This window comes from Babylonia areolata, chromosome 3 (assembly GCF_041734735.1).
Source record: "Babylonia areolata isolate BAREFJ2019XMU chromosome 3, ASM4173473v1, whole genome shotgun sequence".
Lineage (NCBI taxonomy): Eukaryota > Metazoa > Mollusca > Gastropoda > Neogastropoda > Buccinidae > Babylonia > Babylonia areolata.
Genome location: NC_134878.1, coordinates 41,526,858 through 41,551,515, shown reverse-complemented (window position 1 = coordinate 41,551,515; position 24,658 = coordinate 41,526,858). Strand labels below are relative to the sequence as shown.

Below are 24,658 nucleotides of genomic sequence, written 5' to 3'. Positions count from 1 at the left end.
AACAGGTCACAGGTCTGTAAATGTAACATCAGTCTCATATCTGCACTCTGGCATCAGATCACAGGTTTGTAAATGTAACATCACGTTACATATCTGTAAATGTGAAATCAAGTTACATATCTGTAAATGTGACATCAGATCACAGGTCTGTAAATGTAACATCAAATTACATATCTGTAAATGTGACATCAGATCACAAGTCTATAAATGTAATGTCAGGTCACAGAACTGTCTTGCTTTGGGAGCACCGAAAGATGTTTTACTTGAATACATCATAAGTTTGTTTGTCTTGCATCAAGCCCAGCCAACCACAAAGGTCCAAATTTGGGCTGAAAACTGTATCTGTCCCATTTGTACCTGAAAAAAAATCAATATCAAAACAAAATAAGAAACCTGGAAAAGAAAATGATGCACAAGTACAGACAAACTCATGCACGTAAACCCAGGACATGCCTCTGATACTGACCATTCCATCAATATTTCATAAAAGGATTAATAAATTTAACACCAACATGAACATGAATATACATGAAACAGTTAATTGCATAAGTTTAACTATTTGAAGTTGTGCATGACAGACAATTCAGAAGTGTGCAGAATGTGTTTAAAGGTACTGGCTCTATTAATTACAAAGAAATGTGAGAGTGACCGGTTTATTACTGATAAGAACAATGTTGTTAACTCATTCATTCTCTCTCTCACACACACACTGATGCATGCAAGCATACACACACACACACACACAGAGACACAAACTGCACACACAACATACACACCTGGTAGGCAGCCTCGAACGTCACAGGGTCTTTCTCACACAGATTGAGCGCACAGAGAGCACAGTTCTGTGGGTCACGCTTGGCACACTGCAGCGCCAGAGTCCGTGCACAGCTGGCCAGTTCTTCTCGCTGGTGCTGTCGCAGGCCCAGGTGTATCACTGTCGCTTGAGACATCACCGACATCGCCACAGTCGCTGAAACACCAAATGAGTCAGTTAAATTTGGGGTTTAACATTGACACCTACCTCAGATGACATGGTTGACAGTGATAACCATCCCAGGAAATTGGGGGTAGGGGCTGACAGAATGACACCATGCAGCGAGAATGCCAATTTTTTGTCAGGTGTCTGTGATTTTAACTCAATAGTTTGACCGCAAGCTTGGTGATCTACCAACAGAACTAACCAGGAATGAGAGGAATTCAGAGGTGATTGGTCTATAATCTGGAAATGCACTTCAAAAATAAGACAAGACAAGAATTGACTCTAGGGTGCTGACTGTGTCTGATTGTAAAACCAAGACAGTAAAAAAAAAATTCTCAATCAATATTTGCATACAAATTATGCAAGTGTTCCTGAGAATCACTTATTAATGCAAATGACACTTCACCCGATTCTTTTTCCACATGGTTTCAGATCATACATACCTCATTTGAAATGAGTAACAAATAAGGACACACAAGAGATTTCTAGTCATAGAAAGATCACACAAGACCTTAATGAACAATGTCCAAGGATTCCTGGTATTGTTACATTAAATGACAGCAGAAATTGTATACAAACTATGTAAGAAAGTTCCTTTGCAGTAGGCACCTTGCAAATGAGTTGCAAAGAACTAAAGAACAGTAAGAGAATTTACTCACTGGTTGCTTCAATGGGGGCAAAGTACTGGTACCACTTGTACATGATGTCAATGAGAGCTTGCACTCCCAGCTCTGTGGCACAAGTGACCAGCCATCGGACCATCTCGCGCCGACGCCAGTTTAGTGTCATGAGCGTCATCCGCATAACCTGAAGACAAGAAAGCATGATTTCACCATCTGAGCAATTAAAAACCTTTGCAAAGTTTAACCCATATTGGGCCCCTCTGGCCTCAGTTGAATTACTGAACCAGTCTTGATACAAAGAATAAACTGAAAAAGCAGGTATTCAATTATCCAATGAAAAGACACTTTACAGTAATTTCTCTTCCAAATTTGTTGCTCACTTAATAACAGTATCTGATACACAATGATATTAATATATAACTTATTTGTATTAGAATGTTGCTCACTTAATAACAGTATTTGGTACACAATGATATCAGTATCACAGACAGGCATGCATATGAAGAACAACAACTAAGTACTTCTAAGCAGTATAGCTGACTAGCTGAACAAACCTAATGCAATCTCAAGAGGAAGGATTCCAAACATAAAATAGTGACCAATATCCTCACATGTACCCTTTACCTTCTCACAGTTAGGCAACAGACCCGTTCACAAGTGTACTCATCAGCAGCAGTCAAGGAATAACTTTGTGGTTCAAGTATTTCCTTTGTTGTTTATTTGTAGATACCTGCATGTGTGTGTATCTGAGCCAGTGAAAGTAAAAATGCATACCTGAAGACCAAGTTCGAAAGCAGCCTTCAAAGCGGGCAGGCACTTCGGGCCATCTGCAGGTGTGGCGATTTTGAATACATCCTGGGCCAGCTTGAAGAGCTGGGAGGAGCTGTGTATGTGACGCTGGGCACACTCCAGGACCTGCTGCAGCCTCACTGTGTCATCTGGTGAGGACAGAAAAACACATGATCAGGTCAGTATACAATATTATGTGAATCTGATGATGACAGAGAAACACAGGATTAGGTCTGGGTAAATAATATTATGTGTCATCTAGTGAGGACAGAAAAACACACGATTAGGTCAGGGTAAAGGATATCATGTGTCATTTGATGATGACAGAAAAACAGAGGATTAGGTCAGGGTAAAGGATATCATGTGTCATTTGATGATGACAGAAAAACAGAGGATTTGGTCAGGCTAAAGAACATTATGTGAATCTGATAAAGACAAAAAACAACAGAGGTTAGGTCAGAGTAAAAAATATTATGTGCATCTGCTGATGACACAAAAACAGTGGATTAGGTATGGGTAACAAATATTTAGCGTACCTTGTACTGTGTAAGCCACATAGAGCAGTTTTCCAAAGAGAGTGATTTATAAGTATCCACGATCATTATCATTTTTTAGGTTGAGACACGGGAAAAAAGTCAAAGCTAAAGATACAATATAAAATCAAAAATCAGGAGTTTGTATTATACTCCCAGTTTGGTTAAATATGCTGTACCATGTCAAACTGGTGCAAACCAGGCCTATCTTCTCGGCCAAAATTTTTCGCGGCAACTCAGTGATATGACATCTCGCCATTAGACCGCCGGCTGCCAACCAATGAAATCAAAAAAGAACTCAAACATCAACATTGCGTAAACATATTTTTATGTGGGAAAGAAAACTGTCTACGATTGCCAGGAAGAGTGACATGACATTAAACAACTTCCTTCCTTCCCTGGGACATTGGACGTTAGATTTCTGATCCAGTGTTCACAAGTGATCAGGGTTTGAAGCCAAGTTTTGGCACGGTGTTGTATACTTGGGAAAAGTACTTACTTTACTCTGATTTTATTTTCTTCATTCCACCAAAGTGTGAATGTACTTTACTTAAGCTGGGGAAGGTTAAAAGTAGCGGGAGATAATTTGGCCCCGCCTTCCCATGCCAAGCCCTTGACACAGCGAATACGATTTCGCTGACCATATGGTACCTTTAACCTTTTTGTGGTCATCACAGCCAACACTGAAGGATACTAACTTTTTGCAGCAGCAAGGAGCGTGGCTGCCAGCTGACACTGTTGGATCTCCACATGACTCAGAACGAACCAGCGGGGGAAGCGTGACAACATGGCCGACCCTACGTTGTTCATACTCTCCTCCAAGCTCAGGTCATCCGTGTTCTCCAGCACGGGCAATCTGTCCCAGAACACACAACACACACTGCTAACACACAATGATACACACAACACACCTTGAACACACACAAAAAAAGGAATGCACAACACACAATTGACGCAAAACACACATGACTCACAGCTGTCACAAAAGAAACACACAACACACGGATATCACATAAAGGAACAAATGACACAATGTTGTTGCAAAATAAACACATAACGCAATATTGTCGCACATTCAAAAAGAACATGTGAGACACTTATTGTGTCAATACAAGAGAGGACTGGTGATAAAAAGCAAATGGCACTCAACAAAAAGCAACACAAGACATGAGGTGTATAATGTTTAAAACATGGTTGTTTCTTTATCCTCAACACAAATAAACACACAAAAAACATTAAATCATTTTGCATAGTTTTAATTATAAGATATGGTTGGGGTAGATGTGGCAATACAACAAAAAACAAAAAATACCCACACCCAAAAATACAGGAAAAGATGCAAAAACTGAAAACAAAACAAACAAGAAAAAAAACACATGCACACATACATACAAACAGAACTCAAAAAGTTCATAAATCCAACAAATACAAAACAAATACGCAAAGGGAGAAAATAAAAAGAAAATAAAAATCATGTACCTGAGTATGCATACACACACACACACACACACACACACACACACACACACAAATAAAAGCAGACACAAACACACCCACACACAAATATAAATAGACACAGAAACACACACACACACACACTAACTCACACCGCACAAGACCACAGACACACACCCACACACGCTCTCTACACACACATCTACAGACCTCATGGCTCTCATGCCCACTTGGTAGGCCAGGTCCGAGTCATAGTTGAGGAGACTGGAGAAGAGGTAGCGGGCAAACATGTGCATGGGGTAGCTCTCTGGGTGGATTCCCAGGCCCAGCCCACTTTCTGCACCTCCTGCAGGAAAAACATCATTATTATCATACACTGCGCTGTATTATCATTGTGCTATATAGTAAGTTTATCACAACATTAACATCATTGTTATCATGCACTGCACTGTGTTATCATCACTGTGTTATATTACTGTTTCTCACAACATTTAATATTATCATTATCATGCATTGCATTGTGTTATCATCACTGTGTTATATTACTGTTTCTCACAACATTTAATATTACCATTATCATGCATTGCATTGTGTTTTCATCACTGTGTTATATTACTGTTTCTCACAACATTTAATATTACCATTATCATGCATTGCATTGTGTTTTCATCACTGTGTTATATTTCTGTTTCTCACAACATTTAACATTACCATTATCATGCATTGCATTGTATTTTCATCACTGTGTTATATTTCTGTTTCTCACAACATTTAACATTACCATTATCATGCATTGCATTGTGTTTTCATCACTGTGTTATATTACTGTTTCTCACAACATTTAACATTACCATTATCATGCATTGCATTGTGTTTTCATCACTGTGTTATATTTCTGTTTCTCACAACATTTAACATTACCATTATCATGCATTGCATTGTGTTTTCATCACTGTGTTATATTACTGTTCCTCACAACATTTAACATTACCATTATCATGCATTGCATTGTGTTTTCATCACTGTGTTATATTACTGTTTCTCACAACATTTAACATTACCATTATCATGCATTGCATTGTGTTTTCATCACTGTGTTATATTACTGTTTCTCACAACATTTAACATTATCACTATCATGCATTGCATTGTGTTATCATCACTGTGTTATATTACTGTTTCTCACAACATTTAACATTATCACTATCATGCATTGCATTGTGTTATCATCACTGTGTTATATTACTGTTTCTCACAACATTTAACATTATCATTATCATGCACTGCATTGTATCATCATCACTGTGTTATATTACTGCTTGTTACAACATTAAACATTATCATTATCATGCATTGCATTGTGTTTTCATCACTGTATTATATTACTGCTTATCACAGCATCCTGCAGGAAAACATCTTTATCATGCACTGCATTGTATCATCATTGTGTTATATCACTGCTTGTCACAACATATAACATCATTATTATCCTACACTGCACTGTATTATCATTGTGTTATATTACTGTTTTGTCACAACATTTCTCCATGTGAAACTGGGGCTCCTCTCCCTAGGTAAATCATGTCACCACAACGAACTTGCAACACTGAGATGGAACACATGCATGCACGCACACACACACACACACACACACACACACTCCCCCCTGGTGATACATACCCTCGAGCAGCAGAGTGACTTGTCGTTGCAGAACACGGAGAAGGGTGGGGTCAAGGTCGATGCTCTGGAGACGTTCCAGCAGCCGCTCTTCCTGCTTGCAGGCCTTCTCCTGGGCGTACAGGCCGTGAGGCATCAGGCGCTGCTGGCCCAACCCTATAGATAAATAAAAAATTCTTTTAAATGAATAATAATGATGATGTTAGTTAAATTAAAAAAAATCATCATTATCACAATCATCATGCAGACTGATGCCTACACCTCCTGGACAAGCAGCCAATGGCATTTACAGTAATATATACATATATATACATACATATATAAATATATATGCATTGCATGCATTCAAGTACAAAAGTGTGTACAAACACATAGAAAGTATGTATGCTCTCTCTCTCTCTCTCTCTCTCTCTCTCGTTCACAGGATTATCTGGCACATTTTTTAATGCTTTAAGAGCTATGTATTCTTCAGTGTCATCATGTATTCATGTCAATGAGGAAGTGACTGATCTTTTTGATTGTCCTTTAGGTGTTAAGCAGGGGTGCATTTTGAGTCCTACACTTTTCTCCTTATTCATAAATGAAATAGCCGTAGCTCTAGAAGAGGTAGGAAAACATGGAATACAGCTTCAGCCAGGTCTGATCGAACTGTTCCTCTTATTGTTCGCAGATGATTTAGCTATTTTATCAAGGACACCCTGGGGTCTGCAGAACCAGTTAAACCATCTTAACGCATTATGTAAAGAAAGGTTTTTGAAAATCAACGCAGAAAAATCTAAAGTTATGGTATTCAGAAAGGGGGGTTACCTAGGGAAAAATGAGAAATGGTTCTTGGATGGTGCTGATCTGGAAGTGGTTAACAGTTACACTTACCTAGGATACACGTTCACGACAATGTTGAGTAATGTACAGGGAGTGCGATCCCTCGTAACGAAAGGAAAGAAAGCTGTATATGACTGTGCCCGTGCCCTCTGAAATCTCAGTGAGATGATGAGGCAGTGCTTCTTCAAAAATTTTTATGCCCAGGTTCAGCTGATTCTATTATATGGGTCAGAAATGTGGGGTTTAAAGGCAGTAGACTGAATTGAAAAGGTGCACACCCAAGCATGTAAAAGATTCCTAAATGTTTCAGCAAAGACACCAAATAAATGTGTATATGGAGAGCTGGGTAGATATCCGTTACATGTAAATTCATGCATGAGAGCAGTAAAGTACTGGTTAAAATTATTACATATGAATATTAGCAGAATCCCAAACAAGCTTATCTAATGCAAGTTAATATGGAGAAAAACGGAAAATTGTGTTGGGCATCGAAACTCAGACATACTCCAGAAATGTGGTTTTCGTTTTGTTTGGCTGAACAAGGTGTTGGGAATGAACGATCTTTCCTCTCGTTATTAAGATATCAACTCATTGCAAACTTTATTGACAACTGGACAACAGCAGTTAACACAAGCGAGAGATTTTCGCTGTATTCAACTTTCAAGTCACTTTTTTCCCCTGAACCTTACATAGATAATATTAGAATAAAACATTTCGGAGATATGATCGCAAAACTCAGAATGGGTGTTCTTCCTCTGAACGCAAACGCTTTTCGATTTGTTCAAGACAATACATTAAGGGTTTTATATAGTTTTTGCAAAGATCAAATAGAAAATGAAGTACATTTTATTTGTATTTGTCCATGCAACAAAGAATTACGTTATCATTATTTTGGATCAAACACAATAAATGAAGAGCTATTCAGTGATTTAATGCAGTGCTCTGATGTAATGTCAATGCATAATCTAGCCCAGTTTGTATTTTATGCTGTGAAAAAGCGTGACATATTGATGGAGCTAAGCAACTGATTATTTGCTTTTCCTGTTCTAGACGAATATCCATACACATGCAGTGCAGGTGTGAGCCACAGGCCACAACTCAATTCAAATGAAGTATGCACTGAACATGCATGCGTGCGTGCGTGCATGTGTGCGTGTGTGCGTGTGCGACTTATCCATATGTCAGCTAAGCAAATTATAGGATTGTGTAATTCAGAGTCCAAGCAAAATTGTAATGTACAAGAATACTGTCTGTTATTGTTGACAATGTTAGGAGCATGATGACTTATGAACATTAAACGATCTGGAAATCTGGAAATCTCTCTCTCTCTCCGACATGTTCACAAAAACAATGAAAAAAACAGAAAACTGTGGGAGGGAATAAACCCACATGCTTTTGAATTAAAAAGAAAAGACCCCCCCTCACCCCACCCACCCACCAAAAAAAACAAACAAAAAAACCCTGCAGAAAATAAAGAACTACAACTCAACCTTCCTCCACCAACTCACCAATGAGGGCGACCTCGAAGGCCAGGATAAGGTAGGTCTGACCCGGCTCCACCCGGCCAGGGACGGGGATGTGGTGAAGGCGCTTGCGGTTCTCCCCGCTGGGCTCCAGGCTCAGGTGGCGGCTGCTGATCTCCGGCAGCTGCTCCTCCGACGCCACGCATGCCTCGGCCAGCGTGTCGAAGAGCACTCCGATGGGGTCCAGGGGGTGGCCCACCCAGGCTGTGGGGTTGGTGTGGCTGCGGCTGTAGCAAGAAGCGCCGTTCCACGATGGGAAACAGGAGCGATCTGGGTGGTCGTGAAGAGAAGAGAAAAGACATGAAGATTATCAATCCCTTGACTACACTGTTTACAGCCCCCGCATCCCCCAAGAGTCAGAGAGAGAGAGAGAGACAGAGAGAGAGAGAGACAGGTGTGTTGTGTTGTGTTGCGTTGCATTTTGTGTGCGTGCGTGCGTGCGTGCGTGTGTGTGTGTGTGAATGAGAGAGACTGTGTGTGCACAGACACACTCGTATAAAAGTATGTGTTTTCATATGCATGTTATTATATGCAAGTGTGTGTGAGTGTGCTGCTATCATAATATAAAATCATAATAGATTATAACCAGGCTGGGGAACTGTCCAGGAGAGTTTCCTCTGAAAATCGGCCAGGGTCAAGGGATGGCCTTAGGTGGGGGTGCAGGGTCCTTACCTAAAACAAAATCACTGATTTTTAAGAGGTTTTGGGGGGCCTCTCCTGAAAGCTAAAACAATAATTCAGTTGGAGCTTGAAACGGACTGGATGAAAATAAAACGTACTTGTCAATTTCTTTTTTTCCTTTGCACATTTTTTTCTTCTCCTTTGAAATCAACAGCTCTTCCACTGAAAATAGCAGATCTGCTGAGAATTCCCCAGCCTGTATAACACAGGCATGTTAAAATAAGACACTTGCTTCCTAAAACTTTCACACTTTGTAAGTTGATTTTTGTTGTTGTTGTTGTTGTTGTTGTACATATTCTCACACTATTGTTCTTTTTGCTGTTCTTACTGAAACCGTCTTGTAATTAATGCAAAATGAAAATCTAAAATGCTGTATCTTTATTGTCTATTTTCTTAGTGCCACATTCTACTCACCAAAGAGTTGCTGAGACTGTTTCTTGTGACAGATGGCCTGACCAGTGATCAGCTTGGTTTTCATTGTCCTGACGATGGTCACAGCCAATCGAAGTGCTTCTTTTATATGACCATGGGAACGCAAAGAGTCGACTCTAGCACAGGCAGTGGGCAAATGTTCTGCGATAACAAGAATATTATTCTGGCATTAGAAAAGAAAAGTGGGAAGTCAGAAAGTACTTTATTTTGGTTTTTTGTTTGTTTGTGCTCATGGTGAAAATGAACAAATATGGACGCAGACTGCAAACAAAAATTTCCATATAAACGTGAGAAACTGGCTTCACTGAACTGTTATATTAACACCACTGGATGATGATCATCATAACTGTCAATCAAAAACAGAATAGTGAGTTTCACAAAAAAATGCAACTAAATTAAAATCAGAACTTTCTGTTAAGAAATAAACAACTGAGGTATAAGATTCATGTAGTACTGAACTGACTAACATATTCAAATCAGAACAAGACTGCAATAAATAATGTTTCACAGCATCATTGTATGTTCATCTCTATGGTATATAATTAATAATAATAATAATAACAACAACAATAATAATGATAGTGACAAGCTTACTATGGTAATTAATTAACAAAGTTTGATCATCAAAAAACATTCATTCAACTGCAGCTGTCGGAAAGGCCCTGCCTTCAGGGCCCTTGACACAGTGTATGAAGTCACTCCCCTGTGGCTCAAGAAAGCTATGGGGCCTTTCACCTTTGAACCAACTTCAGTATTCAATACCACAATGACCTACACTCATCACCACAGTGTCCACTCACCGTTCCAAAGAGGTAAGTTATTGCTGTCAAACAACATCTCTTTCTTCGACGAAGACGACGAGGATGATGATGAGGACGCGGACCCTGTGGAGGAGGAAGAGAAGGACGAGTGCTTCAGGATGCTCTGCAGGTGCTTGTCGCTCCACGTCAGGGAGCTGGCCTCCAGGGCATGATGGAACACCGTGCGCTGCTGACCCCCCGAGCTGCCCGCTCCGTTGCGCTGGTGTCGGATCTGGCCGTGGTTGATGGTGAGGTCCGAGGCCAGGTGGCTGTCGCCGTCCTCCAGGGGGCACACCGAGCACTGCGACCATGACGTCAGCAGCTGCCGCCAGTGCTGCCGGTCCGTGCCCGTGTTGTGGGGGTTCAGCACCACGCACACCCACAGCGAACCTGCCATGTGCACCACAAGACACAGTTTCTGTTTCTGTTGGTTTTCAAGGAGGTGTCAAAGTCTATGGACTGATCTGTTTATGCAAAACCATATTTGCATAATCATATACATGTAATATAAAAAAAAAAAAAACAGAAAAAGAAATTTTCAAAAGCAAAAACAAATAACTAAAGATATCAAAATACAATACGATCAAAGATATGAAGAAGGCAAATGACTGCAATGAAATGAAAATAAAAAGTAAAGAGAAAGAGAATTGCTTACTGTAACATCTGGAACTATATATGTAAGGTGCAACTTTGAAAAAAAAAAACCCAAAAAAACTCAGATCTGGCTCACTTACTTACTGCCTGTTATGCCTGGTATGAAGGACAGCTACGATCTGACCCCTGCGTCTTACTAGCAGTATGTACCCTAACTGTGTCTGGAAACTGAATTCTGACTGTCATTAGGTGCCATCTCTTACATGCATAAATCTGCATTTTAACACTAATGATCATACATGATAAACAAGCAGACAAACATAAACAAACAAACAAAAGAAAGAGAAAATAATGTTACTCAGAGAAGAGAGAGAGAGGGTTTATCTAGTTATCTTACAAACACCTTGCTGATTTTGTAAGTATACTGGTTGAGTAAGTAACTGAGTGTGTCAGCAAGTGCGTGTGTGCGTGTGTGTGTGCGTGCATGCATGCGTGTGTGTGTGTGGTAAAAGCTCACAGGACTCTCTCAGGTAAAGCACTCTATTCATCACCCTTGTTATCATCATCATCATCATTATCATTATCATTATTATGATTATGGTCATGACTATTAGGATGATGATTATTGTTATCATCATCATTACTGTGCTGTCAAAATGAATTTTTTTTCAAAAACTGACAACACAGAATTGAACCACTGACCCAGCTCATCCCAGAACTGGCGACACTTGTCAGTGAGGGGTGTGCCCTGTGCCCTCCACACAGTCAGGCGAGGGTCTGCCAGGAACTGCTCTGTCATCAGCGTCAGCATCCTGGCGCCATTTGAGTCCCGTGCTCGCAGCATCTCTCGAACCTGCACAGTTCAACATGTGGTTTGTTCTCTTTCAAGTGAGGAGTATGGATGACTACATAGCAAGGTAAAAGCAGCGCCATGGTTGAAACATTTAGGCATTATTGGGAACCATGGCAGAATACTTGTCGCTGTACTTCTGATCCAGGGTTAACCAGTGACCTGGGTCTGAGGCCCAATTTTGGCATGGTGTTGTGTTCTCGAGAAAAGGCACTTTACTCTGATTTTCCTCATTATACCCAGGTGTGAATGGGAACCTGGCTTCAGTCTGGGAAATTGAAAACAGCAGAAGGGGAGGTCTGAGCCTTGCCCTGCCCCGCTCCTCAACACAGCGGACATGAATTCACTGCACCGGTGACTGTAAAAGGATGAAGCAGTGGTCTGTTTGAAACGCACCTGACAAGGAAGCAAGTGGCCACAGGCTCAAGTCCTTTAAATGGACTGGTATGTTTACTCCCCCTTCTACCAGACCTTGATTGGTGGTCTGGATGCTAGTCTTTCGGATGAGATGATAAACCATGGTCCCATGGTTAGCATGCACTTAGCACAAGTAAGAGAACCTACAGCAGCAAATTTGTGGTATTTTGAAATAAATGAGTCTTGGTAAGTTATATGTCCTGTTTCTTCTTCTTCTTCTTTCTTCGTTCACTCGTACGTATATGAGTGGACTTTTACGCGCATGAGCGTTTTTACACCCACCATGTAGGAAGCTATACTCCATTTCCAGGGGTGTGCATGCTGGGTATGTTCTTGTTTCCATAACCCACCGAACAGTGACATGGATTACAGGATCTTTAATGAGCGTATTTGATCTTCTGCTTGCGTATACACACAAAGGGGGTTCAGGCACAAGCAGGTCTGCACATATGTTGACCTGGCAGATCGGAAAAATCTCCACCAGGCGCTGTCACCAAGATTCAAACCTGGGACCCTCAGATTGAAAGTCAAATGCTTTAACCACTCGGCTATTGCGCCTGTCCTGTTTCTAACTAACTTCTTCTTCTTCTGCGTTCACTTGTATGCACACGAGTGGGTTTTTACATGTATGACCGTTTTTACCCCGCCACGTAGGCAGCCATACTCCGTTTTCGGGGGTGTGCATGCTGGGTATGTTCTTGTTTCCATAACCCACCGAACGCTGACATGGATTACAGGATCTTTAACGTGCGTATCTGATCTTCAGCTTGCATATACACACGAAGGGGGTTCAGGCACTAGCAGGTCTGCACATATGTTGACCTGGGAGATCATAAAAATCTCCACCCTTTACCCACCAGGCGCCATCACCGTGATTCGAACCCGGGACCCTCAGATTGACAGTCCAACGCTTTAACCACTCGGCTATTGCGCCCGTCGACTGTCTAACAAATGCACAAATCTTATTATATGTGCTGACCCAGACACTGTCCATTCATGTTCTTTACACTTGCACGTACAATATGTATGAATGCACAACACACACACACACACACACACACACACACACACACACACACACACACACCACTCTCTCACTCATCCACATGCCCACACTATATGAAGTGACCAACCATCAACTCAAAACAACAACATCGTCCCAAATCCTCACCTTGGCAAACATGGAGGCCAGCTGAGAGAAGGCGGTCAGGTAGGCCCCCTGTCCCAGACAAGCGCGCACCTGTTCTCGAACCTGCTCCTCATCCAGGTGCCAGGTGTGCTCATCATCCACCGATGCCCCCGCTGTCGGGTCAGGGGCCCCTGGAACAGTGTGGACATCAAGTATTACTGCCTCTGCTGCTGATGATGATGACAATGATGATAATGATAATTATCATTATTACTATGATGATGATGATGATGATGATTAGTATTACTATGATGATGATATTGAAAAATTATAATTATTATAATGATGATGATGCTTTTATATATATATATATATATATATATATATATATATATATATATATATATATATATATACAGCAAGTTTCTATACTAAATGTATTCAATCACACTGTACGATTTAAAAACCAGTGTGCATAACATGCATTTAAACACTAAAACAAAAGCTGACACATATATCCCAGTGCAGACATAGGACCAAATATTAAGTTATGTTCATATATCCACACAACAGAGCACAACACTCATCACACATCACAATACCTAAATGGTGCACATCAGGTAACATTAGGTACTCAAGGTTCACAAACGCCACCAAATCAAATTTCATACTTTTTCCCAGACTTTTTCTAAACCAGACTGGAAATATTTTGCATCAGACACAAAGCCAAACCGAATGAAATTTTTTTTCTGCTACACTGCTGATGAAAGAGATCAAGGATATTCTGGTATCTGTGTTCTGTTTTCATCATTTTTTGTTTGTCTGTTTCTTTACTTGTTTGTTTTAATGTGTTTTTTGTTGTTGTTTTTTATATTAAGCTCTCTGCTGATTGGTACTGGTCAAGGTTTTATTAAACTTCCAAGACTTTTCCAGACCCTGCAAGGCAAAACATATTTCTCCAAGACTTTTCCAGCCCTGGAAATGGTTCTCTCATCTTTCTTAATAACTGTACAAATCCTGGGTACCTTTAGTTATTTGAAAGAGATGATAAACCAACGTTCCACATGCAGCATGCACTTAGTGCACATACAAGAACTCATGGCAACAAAAGGGCTGTCCCTGGCAAAATTATGTATAAAGATCCACTTTGATAGGAAAAAAATACACTTGCTAACAGTAAAGAGAAAAGAAATGGATATATGGGTGGTTCCCAGGGAAGAACAGACCGAAGTCCACACACACAGAGAAATCTGTGAAGCAAAAAGTAATACAAATTACATTGCAATGCAATACATTGAAATAGTAATATCTTCCACATTCAGGGGCTTCAACTCCCTGGTGTCACCTGTTTCAGACAATAAGATTTTAGAAGTCTTTTTGCTTGTTGTTGATGTTTCTTTCCTTGCCATCTGTGCACAGCAGCCAGACTCTGTGGGAGCATGCTGGGTTCTATTCTACATACACCCTGGGTTCTATTCTACATACACCCTGGGTTCTTTCTACATACACCCTGGGTTCTATTCTACATACAACATACACCCTGGGTTCTATTCTACATACATGCTGGGTTCTATTCTACATACACCCTGGGTTCTATTCTACATACACCCTGGGTTCTATTCTACATACACCCTGGGTTCTATTCTACATACACCCTGGGTTCTATTCTACATGCATGCTGGGTTCTATTCTACATACACCCTGGGTTCTTTCTACATACATGCTGGGTTCTATTCTACATACACCCTGGGTTCTATTCTACATACACCCTGGGTTTCTACATACACCCTGGGTTCTATTCTACATACACCCTGGGTTCTTTCTACATACACCCTGGGTTCTATTTTACATGCATGCTGGGTTCTATTCTACATACATCTGAATCAAGGACTTTGGCAGGAGAACAGCAGAGAAAAAAGCTGTCACAATGAGATACTTCATACGACTCCTTGGTGTCTCATACACTGACAACACCACCAATGAAGAAGCGTCCACAAAAATAACACAACAAATGAAAAGTTATAGTGACCTGCTGCCCACTGTAAAAAAAGAAGTAACTGAAGTGGTGTGGCCACATAACTAGGACATAGAGCCCCTCCAAGACCATCCTACAGGGAACAGTTCGCAAGTGGTGGAATGGTCTGGAAGAAGCTTTGCTCAGACCCAGGCACTGGCACAAAACAGCGACAGATGGAGGCTTGTGGTGTAGCCTTCCACCATGCACAGCCCCTACAACCCTGGAGGGATATGGAAGCTGTATACAATACACCTGCTAGATGAGAGTGTTGACTATTTCTATAACCCACTGAATGCTGACATCCAGGACAATTTTTACACGCTTGTTTCACCCTCTTCATGTGCATACAAACTGAAGGGATCTTCTGCATTATCATATTTGAGAGGAAGGGTGGGGGTAGGGGATTAAGGCCCCAGTAAGGTCTGCATATATGATGACTTGCATTGCATTGTATGTACAATATGGTACAGCAAAAGTATCAAAGTATGGCACTGTACTGTAAAGCATTGTACTGCATGTGTACTGTACAACATTGTACTGGTCTGTATTAAACAGCACTGTATTGTACAGTACTACACTCTGCTATATTGTACAGTCCTGCACTCTACTGTATTAAACAGCACTGAAATGTACTGTACAGTTCTGGTATGCACTGTACTGAACTGCACTAGAACTGTATTGTACAGTAATGCGCAGTTCTGTATTGAACTGAACTGTGTTCCTCAGATCTGATATGTACTGTATCAACTGCACTTCAATTGTGCTGTACAGTAATGCACTATACTGTATTGAACTGCACTGAACTATACTGTTCAGTTCTGATATGTACTGTATTGAACTGGGCTGTGCTCTGCTGCAGTGCACACACACACACACAGACACACACAGACACACACACACTTTGTTCCCTCCCCACCACCCCCCACCTCCCAACCTCCTCTGGAAGCAATAAATCACAATAAATGTCAACTGCCACAGAGAGCATGTTGATTTCCCATTCAGACTCACACCATCAGCAGCAGCAGCAACAGCAGCATGTGGTATCTACACTGCCAGTGGGTGCCAGTGCCAGACCAGTCCACACTCTACACTGTTAGCAACATATATAATTCAGTGTCCCTACAGCTGTGACCAAACCAAATTCTATACTGTCTCCACATCTTGTCCAGACCGCACTGAAAAGTTTCCTAACCAAATGCAAAGCCAAACTGGTTATAAAAAAAAAAAAAAAAAAAAAAAAAAAAACAATCATCTGCTGCACAGCTGCAAAAAGACACTGGCTGATATCCTACTATTGATGTTCAATTTTGATCACTTTTCATATGTTCTTCTTTTTTTTTTTTTTTTTCCTTTTTTTCTTAGCAATAACCTCTTTGTTGAATGGTATTGAGCAAGGGTTTTACTTGAATTCCAAGACTTTTCCAACCCTGGAAATGGCTCTCTCACTTCTCTAAGGCTTTTCCAGACTTCAGTGACTCATGCATAAACCCCGAAAGAAGGTATTCTGATGCTTTTGTTGGACTTCAAATCATCTTCACTCTGGCAATTCTGTGACTGTTCCAGAGCAGTGATAGTGTTAACTAATCATGGAGTCAAGCCTTCTTTTTTTATTCATTCTAAATAAAACATTTGATAGCTGGTGGGATTTTGAATTTAAGTATGGGAACAACATACATACACATACGGCATGCAAACATTCTAATGTGAAAATTAAAACTTAAACTAAATGTCCACAATGACCAGTATGTGTCACAGGACGTAAAGCAGAAGCCCTCCGCCTTCCTCCAAACACACACACACTCGCTCGCTCACTCACACTCACTCACTCACTCACTCATTCTCTCTCTCTCTCTCACACACACACACACACACACACACACACACACACACACAGAGAGAATTCATCAGCTGAAGAAGAAGAAGAAAAAACAAACAAAAAAAACGCACAGATACACAAATCTGGCTTCATATCCGATGAGACAGAACTTATTCAGACTTAAGTCAGGCCAAGAACTGTAAGTCTGGCATGTCCTCAGGATGGAAACAAAACACTAAATAAAACGAGCAAACAAAACATAACTGGCTGAGAGTCAACATCTTTGTTCAGCTCCAAATCCCTTGTGAAGCGAATATATTGTGGTGAGCGTTTTCAACCATAAGAAAGCCTTTATGTGAGGCATTACAACTCTTTAACACAGACATTTTTATGTTTGTGTGTGAGTGTGTGTGAGTGTGAGCGTGTGTGTGTGTGTGTGCGTGTGTGTGTGTCTGTGTGTCTGTGTGTGTGTCTGTGTCTGTGAGTCTGTATCTATGTCTGTGTTAGAGTTATGCTTTAGAATCCATGAATACATAAACTGATCTCACCAAGGGCTTCACAGTAACCTCCACACCCATGACCCATCAGAGGAAATCACAGGGGTATTTGTGGCTTGGCTGAACTAAAAAGAGAGATATTTCTTCAGCAGAATAAAATTCACACTGGGAGCAAAGCTTCTGAACAAACTTGTGCCTCTTACAACTCCTTTCAATGTCAGAAGTTTTTTTTTATATATAAATAAATAGAACAAATCAAAAGATGTTTTGTGGTATGGTGTGCAAAGCACTGGAGAGTGGAGGGAACGGGGTATGGGGATGAAAGAATCTGAGGACTGGCAGATAAGGTCAACAGTAGCTCGAGTCGTAACTGCTCTGTGTAAGGAGTAATGACAGTATCAGGTTTATGAGGATACACCTGAGACAGAGTGACAGACACTTTTGTGTACACGTCCGTGTGCTGTATTGTTATGCACACACACACACACACACACACACACACACACACATATATATATATATATATATATGTGTGTGTGTGTGTGTGTGTGTGTGTGTGTGTATATATGTATGTATATATATATATATATATATATATATATATATAGTGAGTGAGAATGAATGTCAGTACAAACTTTGTATATATATGTTTATTTAAACTGAATCAGTGTTATGCCTGCTTGTGTGAACAACTGTCATGCATGCACTTTGATTTATCTCTGCACCAGACTTGGCGCAACACATCAACATGCATCATTTGTATCATCCCATGTGTTCGAACGTTTATGTGTTCTTCCTTCCTTCCAAAGTCTTCTTTTCACATATGTGTGTTTTTAGGTGGGTCTTTAACTCACTCAGTACGGCCAGTCCTCTCTTCTCCTCTACACAGACCCCTCGGATGTCCAGTGGGTGTCTGAATGACCCAACCTTTAGCTTCCGTCGTCAGAATTGTGGTATTCTTTGTCAACATTCACCTCTTCAGTATAAGAGCCTTCCGCATGCAATATTTTGATGATGGTAATTGGGGTGAAACGCTGTTAACGTCGTCTCTTTCGCCGTTCGTATGGAGAGAGTTAAATGTCTTTGTGTGGGGTTCCTTGCCTTGGTCCCTTTTCTCCCTGGGGACTCATGCACAAGTCTTCTCCATTCTGGACGAACATGTGTGTGTGATTATGTCTCAGCAAATGTGGAGTGGAATATGTGATTAACTGAGCATTTGCCTGTGTGCACACACGCAGGGAGACAAAGAAAGGGGAAGGAGGTGGAATGAGGTAAGAGAGAGAGAGAGTGGTCCAGACAACACACAGCAGGAGATACACACGGCACGGAATGAATGAACTGTTCTTTACATTGTTGGTCTCCATCTGTCCCATGTGCATGTGAACACACATACATACATACACACATGCTCATTTGCTCACTAACATGAACACTCAGTTGTGCCTAAGCATGCATACACACACACACACACACACACACATGAGCATGTACACACACACACACACACACACACACACACACACACACACACACACACACATGAGCATGTACACACACACACTCACACACACACACACACACACACACACACACACACACACACACACAGTCAATCTGACATACCAGGCAGAAGGTTGATTTCTGATTCAGCCTGCAGAATTTCATCGGCGATGCGCTGAGCGGTGGGCAGGACCTCTGAGTGGTGCTCCGTGATCAGGTACTGTGCAAACTTCTGGAGCTGCTCTCTGTTCATCTGCAGCAGCGTCTCTGGAAGGGGGCACAACACAGCATTTAGACCATCACATTTGTGGTTTATTTCCTACGCCTAAACATGTTTACTTGTTCTTGAGAAGTGCTCTTGACTATACAAAAAGTTTGTGCAAATTAAGTTGAATTCCTTTCTATTACAATAAGTCACAGTAGTAGTCACAGTAACAGCAGGAGAAGTAGTAACACCAATAGTAATAGCAGTACTGTCATAGTGATAATGATAGTAGTAGTACCATCACAGTGATAATGATGATGATGATTTTTATTACAATCAATTATCAATAACAATAATTACCAGTATAACTATCATTATCATTATTATCATCATGTCAGATTCCAACACTTAACAGTCTGCTGCAGCCCATTCTCTCTGTCTGTGGACCTAACACGTGGAATGAGCTGCTTCTTAAGCCTCTTCAAATCCCTGCACTCAGCTCTTCCAAGTCATGCCTCAAAAGACCACATCTTTCCAAAATGAATGGTGTGTAAGAACCTTGCTTGTCTCTGCACAAGATTCAGCACTATACAAATACTTTATGAGTTTATCATTGCTGTCATTGTCATTATCATTATCACAATGGCAATAATAATAATGATCAACTCAGACTATCATCATGTTCTTCCAACAACAGGGCCCATCACCCTGTCAATATCACAATCCTTACACGATACATGAAAGTCAGTCAGCATGATATCCAGTCACAAAAGGCCACAGACTCTGGGGCTATTTCTGTCACATGCTTCATTTTCTTCCCTTTCCATTTATCAAGTGCACAAGATAATGTGAAAAATGTTTTCATTCATTATATCCATAATGACAATACCACCAAAAAAAATCATTTATCATGTACACAATGACAATGTGAAAAATGTTTTCATCTGTCAAGTACACTGGACAAATGAGAATAACATTTCATTCAAATACACAGGACAATGAAAATAACGTTTCATTCATCAAGTGCACAGGACAATGCAAATGCAAAAAATGTTTTTATTTACACAGCAACAAAAACACATGATATAAACACTTCTGATCTGGCAGTGGCCAAATCATCAATTCCCAGATGATCATTTCTGGTAACAGATCAACACAGACATGTCCACACACAATACCAACTATTCTGAGCACATTTGTTTCACTGAGCTATCTATCAGATATCTATCTATCTATCTAAAATTGTGTGTGTGTGTGTGTGTGTGTGTGTGTGTGTGTGTGTGTGTGTGTGTGTGTGTGTGAAATTGAGGGAAGGAGAGAAAGGTATATACAGATACATAGCATTCATTATCATTTGAAAAGATAGAGAGATAGACAGGACTTTAAATGATCACAAGCCACTACGACCATGTGTGTGCGTGTGTGCATATGTGTGGGAACGTGTGTGTGTGTGTGTGTGTGTGTGTGGGTGTGTGTGTGGGTGTGCCTGTGTGTGTGTGTGTGTGTGTGTGTGTGTGTGTGTGTGTGTGTGTGTGTGTGTGTGTTTTGGGAGGGGGTTGAGGGGCAAAGGGGCGGAGTGCATGCATGCGCACATGTGTAAGAGAGAGAGAAGGTGAGTTGGGATAGGCGTTTGTGCATGTCATAAGTGAAATAACCCCATTTCTATATACCATTTTCAGCATGTTTGTATAGATCTTTAATAATATTTTTCATACTCCTGCACCTTGTTCGAGCTACATGTATTGTTTAATGCAACCAGAGCTGCAGGGCTATATGAATGCACACTATCATTAGTATTAGTGTCAATTTTAACAAAATTATTAGTTTTACGAAAACAAGCACATAAACTTGCGTCTGCAATAAAACTGACAAAAGGTTAACTCCTCAGAAAACACTTATCAAATATATATGTCAGTATAGAAAGAAAACACTTTCATGCATATATATTAATGCAAATCTATATATCTGATCTATACTCCCTCTCTCTCTCCTGTATATTTGCATTAGACAGAGACACACACATGTGCACGCATTCATCTTTCAGCTGGCAGCAGAAGTCTCAAATTCAATACCTGATGAAGACCAACTGTTGCCAGTGTCATACAGTAATTTTCCGCCTGTCTGCTTGCAGACCAATATTTTCTAAAACATGCAGTACACTTTTAAAAATAATCTTTAACATATTCATGACACAGATACACACACACAGACATACACAAATAGAATAAATGATTTATACAATATTCACACAAAGGGCTTTAAAAGTTTCAGGCACAAACTGAGACAACCGGGCACACACATGAATAGCATACATGTATGCACATGCACACACACACACACACACACACAGAAAGAGAGAGAGAGAGAGAGAGAGAGAGAGAGAGAACACAATCATATAATTGGTTTTTAAAATTCATTGTTGAAATCTACAACACCCCCCCCCCCTCCCCACCCACACACACACCCACCCATTGTACTTGTGTCTTAGAAACATTAAGGTTTCATGACAATAAAATTTATTCTATTCTATTCTATTCACACCCACACCCACTCACACAATGTATATGCGTAAAAGACTATATGTTTGTTTGACTTACCTGAAATTGGCACTCGTAGCTGTACATGGTTGGCTTTGCGGATGCGATACAGTGATAAGGCCACCACGTGTTGGCACCAGAAAATATCCTTGTTGCCGCAGCCACATTTCACCGACGTAATCTTACACCTGCACGCACAAAAATATGCCACTTGGCACTGAAATCATTCCTGCAAGAAACTTCCGACAGGGAAAAAACCTGTATCAGCTGTTCTCACTGAAAAGAAGAAATTTATGCCTTTCTGTCCTTCTATTGTTTGGGGTTGTTGATTTCTTGCCTTTTTGTTGCTCCTGAACTTCTGCTGAATGTGTGTGGGTGTGGGCATGACTGTTTGTTTGCCTGTTTGTGTGTGCACATGCTTGTTTGTGTTTGGTAAGTCACACCACAAGGCATCCATATTTTATGTATGTATAACTTTTAATGTAAACACCATGAGCTCTCTTTCTGTGAGGAGTGACTGTCAGTCTCTTATCATTATTATCAATGCAATGATGATGATGATGATGGTCTCTATCATTATTGTTGTTATCGGAAATACATTAATACAAGTTTACCAATCAACTTATTCAAGAAATCCAAAAAGTGTTGAACTTAGTTTTGGGTCCTGATTTCAAAATATCTCTGTCCTCTATTACAATTTGAACATTTTTCCCTCTTCCCCTTCCTTTTGCCATCCTTAAAAAAAAATAAAATAAAATAAAATAAAATAAAATAAAACATCCATGACTTCACGCTTGAACAGACCCTTAAACCCACCCACGTGTAACAGCTGTCACAACGCATGATTTCCCCTGTTTAACATAACACAGGCTTCCTTCTATTCTTAGACCTCATCTGTGACACGAACACCAAAGCTAGTCCAGTCATAACATTTCCAGCTCATACATAATTAAACCCAGCTGAGTCCCCCATGAAGCAGCAGTAACATCTTTTATCATGTGAACACCAAAAGCCTGTGACAGTCTGAGATGTCTCTGTCTAATGGACACTGCTGGGTGTCTCTAGAGAAGGGTCTGGCTGAAATGTGTTTCATTAACGCCTGAAACTTTATGCAGTCTTCAGAGGCCATATGATGTATTAAACATTCAAGTGCCTGACATTCTAAAACAAAACGTGCAAGTATAATACTCTTTTTTGTTTTAATTTTTTTTATTCTTGGAATAGACTGATACTGTAACTAACTTTTTTTGGATTTATTCTGGAGACAAAACCAGAGCAGGACATTAGCAGTAGTGGTGGCCTAGTGGTATCACACCTGACTAGGAAATGAGTGTCCATTACTCCCCTCTCCACAAGATCTTGAGCAGAAATCTGGGTGCTAGTCTTTCAGAAGATATGACAAACATAGATTCTGTGTGCAGCATGCAATCAGCACACATAAAAGAAACCACTGCAACAAATGGGTTGTCCCTGGCAAAATCATGACGAAAATCCAACTTGTTTGTAATACAAAATGTCCTTGCAGAGAAAAAAGGAAATAATACATGGGTGGTGCTGCGCTGTTGCAACTTGCTCTCCCTGGGGAGAGTTTGGAATATCTGTTGTGACAAAACTAATACAATAGTATTACAGTACAAACAAAACAGAAACAAAGCACTGTACACGACCAGCAAGACAAAGAACAGAGACAATTTTGCATCAGACAACCTGGCACCACGAACAAAGAACGCACAGTAATCCACAACTTCAGTCGGTTGCCATGCCAGGCTGGTAGTAATAGTAGTCAGCCCAGCCCAACAGACACATGGGCTCACTGGTGCAGCAATTTTACGCAAGCTGACACCTCAAAATCTAATTATTTTACCATGCACATCTGTTTTCATATTCGTCCCAACATCCACTACCACTGTTCAAAAAAAAAAAAAAAAAGAAGAAGAAGAACAGAGAGAGAGTGACAGACAGACAGACAGAGAAAGAGAGAGGGAGGGAGAAAAAAAGAGTGAAAGAAAGGGAGAGATAGAAAGAGAGAGAAGACAGAGAGAGAAAGAGAAAAGAACTCTCTGGAGGTCGGCTGCAGTGTGAGTGCAGGGAATGTCTTTCTGAGACTTGTGAAGACTGGTGGGGAGACAGGGCAGGGAGGGAGAGGGAGCTGGGAAGGAGATGGGATTTTAAAGGGGTAAACTGCAGCACAAAGGAAAGGGAAACACAAAAAACTTAACCCCTTGACTGGTTTGCTGACAAGTATGTTCATCTGTGAAAGGCTGCTGTCAAACTTGTGGCTACAGGTCAGGACCGTCATGATTCTTCATCTGGGCTTCCTCTTTGTTGGGACTGCACTACTTTTGACCACTCAAACCAATGACACCACTTTAAAGTACACAAACAGTCGTCCCTGCACCGTCCCTGCACTTAAGTTCATGCCATACTGACCTCATTTCACCATGTTTCAGCGGCAAATGGGTTAAAGTCATGGGGTGGCGGTGACTGGTGTGAGGAAAGGGGAGGAGGCGAGGGGGGGGGGGGGGGGGGGGGGGGGGGGGTGATGTTGGGGGGGGGGGGGGTACACATTCAGGGTGAAGGGGACTGGGGGTTGGGTTCAAAGGGAGGGGAAGGGACATATGATGATGTGTTTGGGAGACTGTGACTGGGGGGGGGGGGGGGGGGGGGGGGCAGGAGAGGAGACTGAGATGGGATGTGGGAATGAAAGGAAAGAGGATGGTAGGGGGAGGAGAGGGCAGGGGAGGGACAACACATGGAACAGAACAGGGGTGGGAGAGAAGAA

General features: G+C 40.9%; 1 protein-coding gene across 1 annotated transcript in view; it reads right to left on the bottom strand.

Moving 5' to 3' along the window:
• Positions 1-24,658, bottom strand: part of LOC143279992 (zinc finger SWIM domain-containing protein 5-like) — an 81,852-nt gene that overhangs the window by 9,964 nt on the left and 47,230 nt on the right. Inside the window, exons 3-15 of the mRNA XM_076584399.1 lie at positions 21,937-22,064; positions 19,258-19,401; positions 13,347-13,495; positions 11,611-11,761; positions 10,315-10,704; positions 9,497-9,655; positions 8,387-8,671; positions 6,060-6,212; positions 4,590-4,725; positions 3,623-3,780; positions 2,377-2,540; positions 1,639-1,786; positions 777-970 (exon numbers count right to left, since the gene is read on the bottom strand). Coding sequence (XP_076440514.1) covers positions 777-970; positions 1,639-1,786; positions 2,377-2,540; positions 3,623-3,780; positions 4,590-4,725; positions 6,060-6,212; positions 8,387-8,671; positions 9,497-9,655; positions 10,315-10,704; positions 11,611-11,761; positions 13,347-13,495; positions 19,258-19,401; positions 21,937-22,064 — 2,359 coding nt within the window. The remainder of the gene's footprint in view (positions 1-776; positions 971-1,638; positions 1,787-2,376; positions 2,541-3,622; positions 3,781-4,589; positions 4,726-6,059; positions 6,213-8,386; positions 8,672-9,496; positions 9,656-10,314; positions 10,705-11,610; positions 11,762-13,346; positions 13,496-19,257; positions 19,402-21,936; positions 22,065-24,658) is intronic.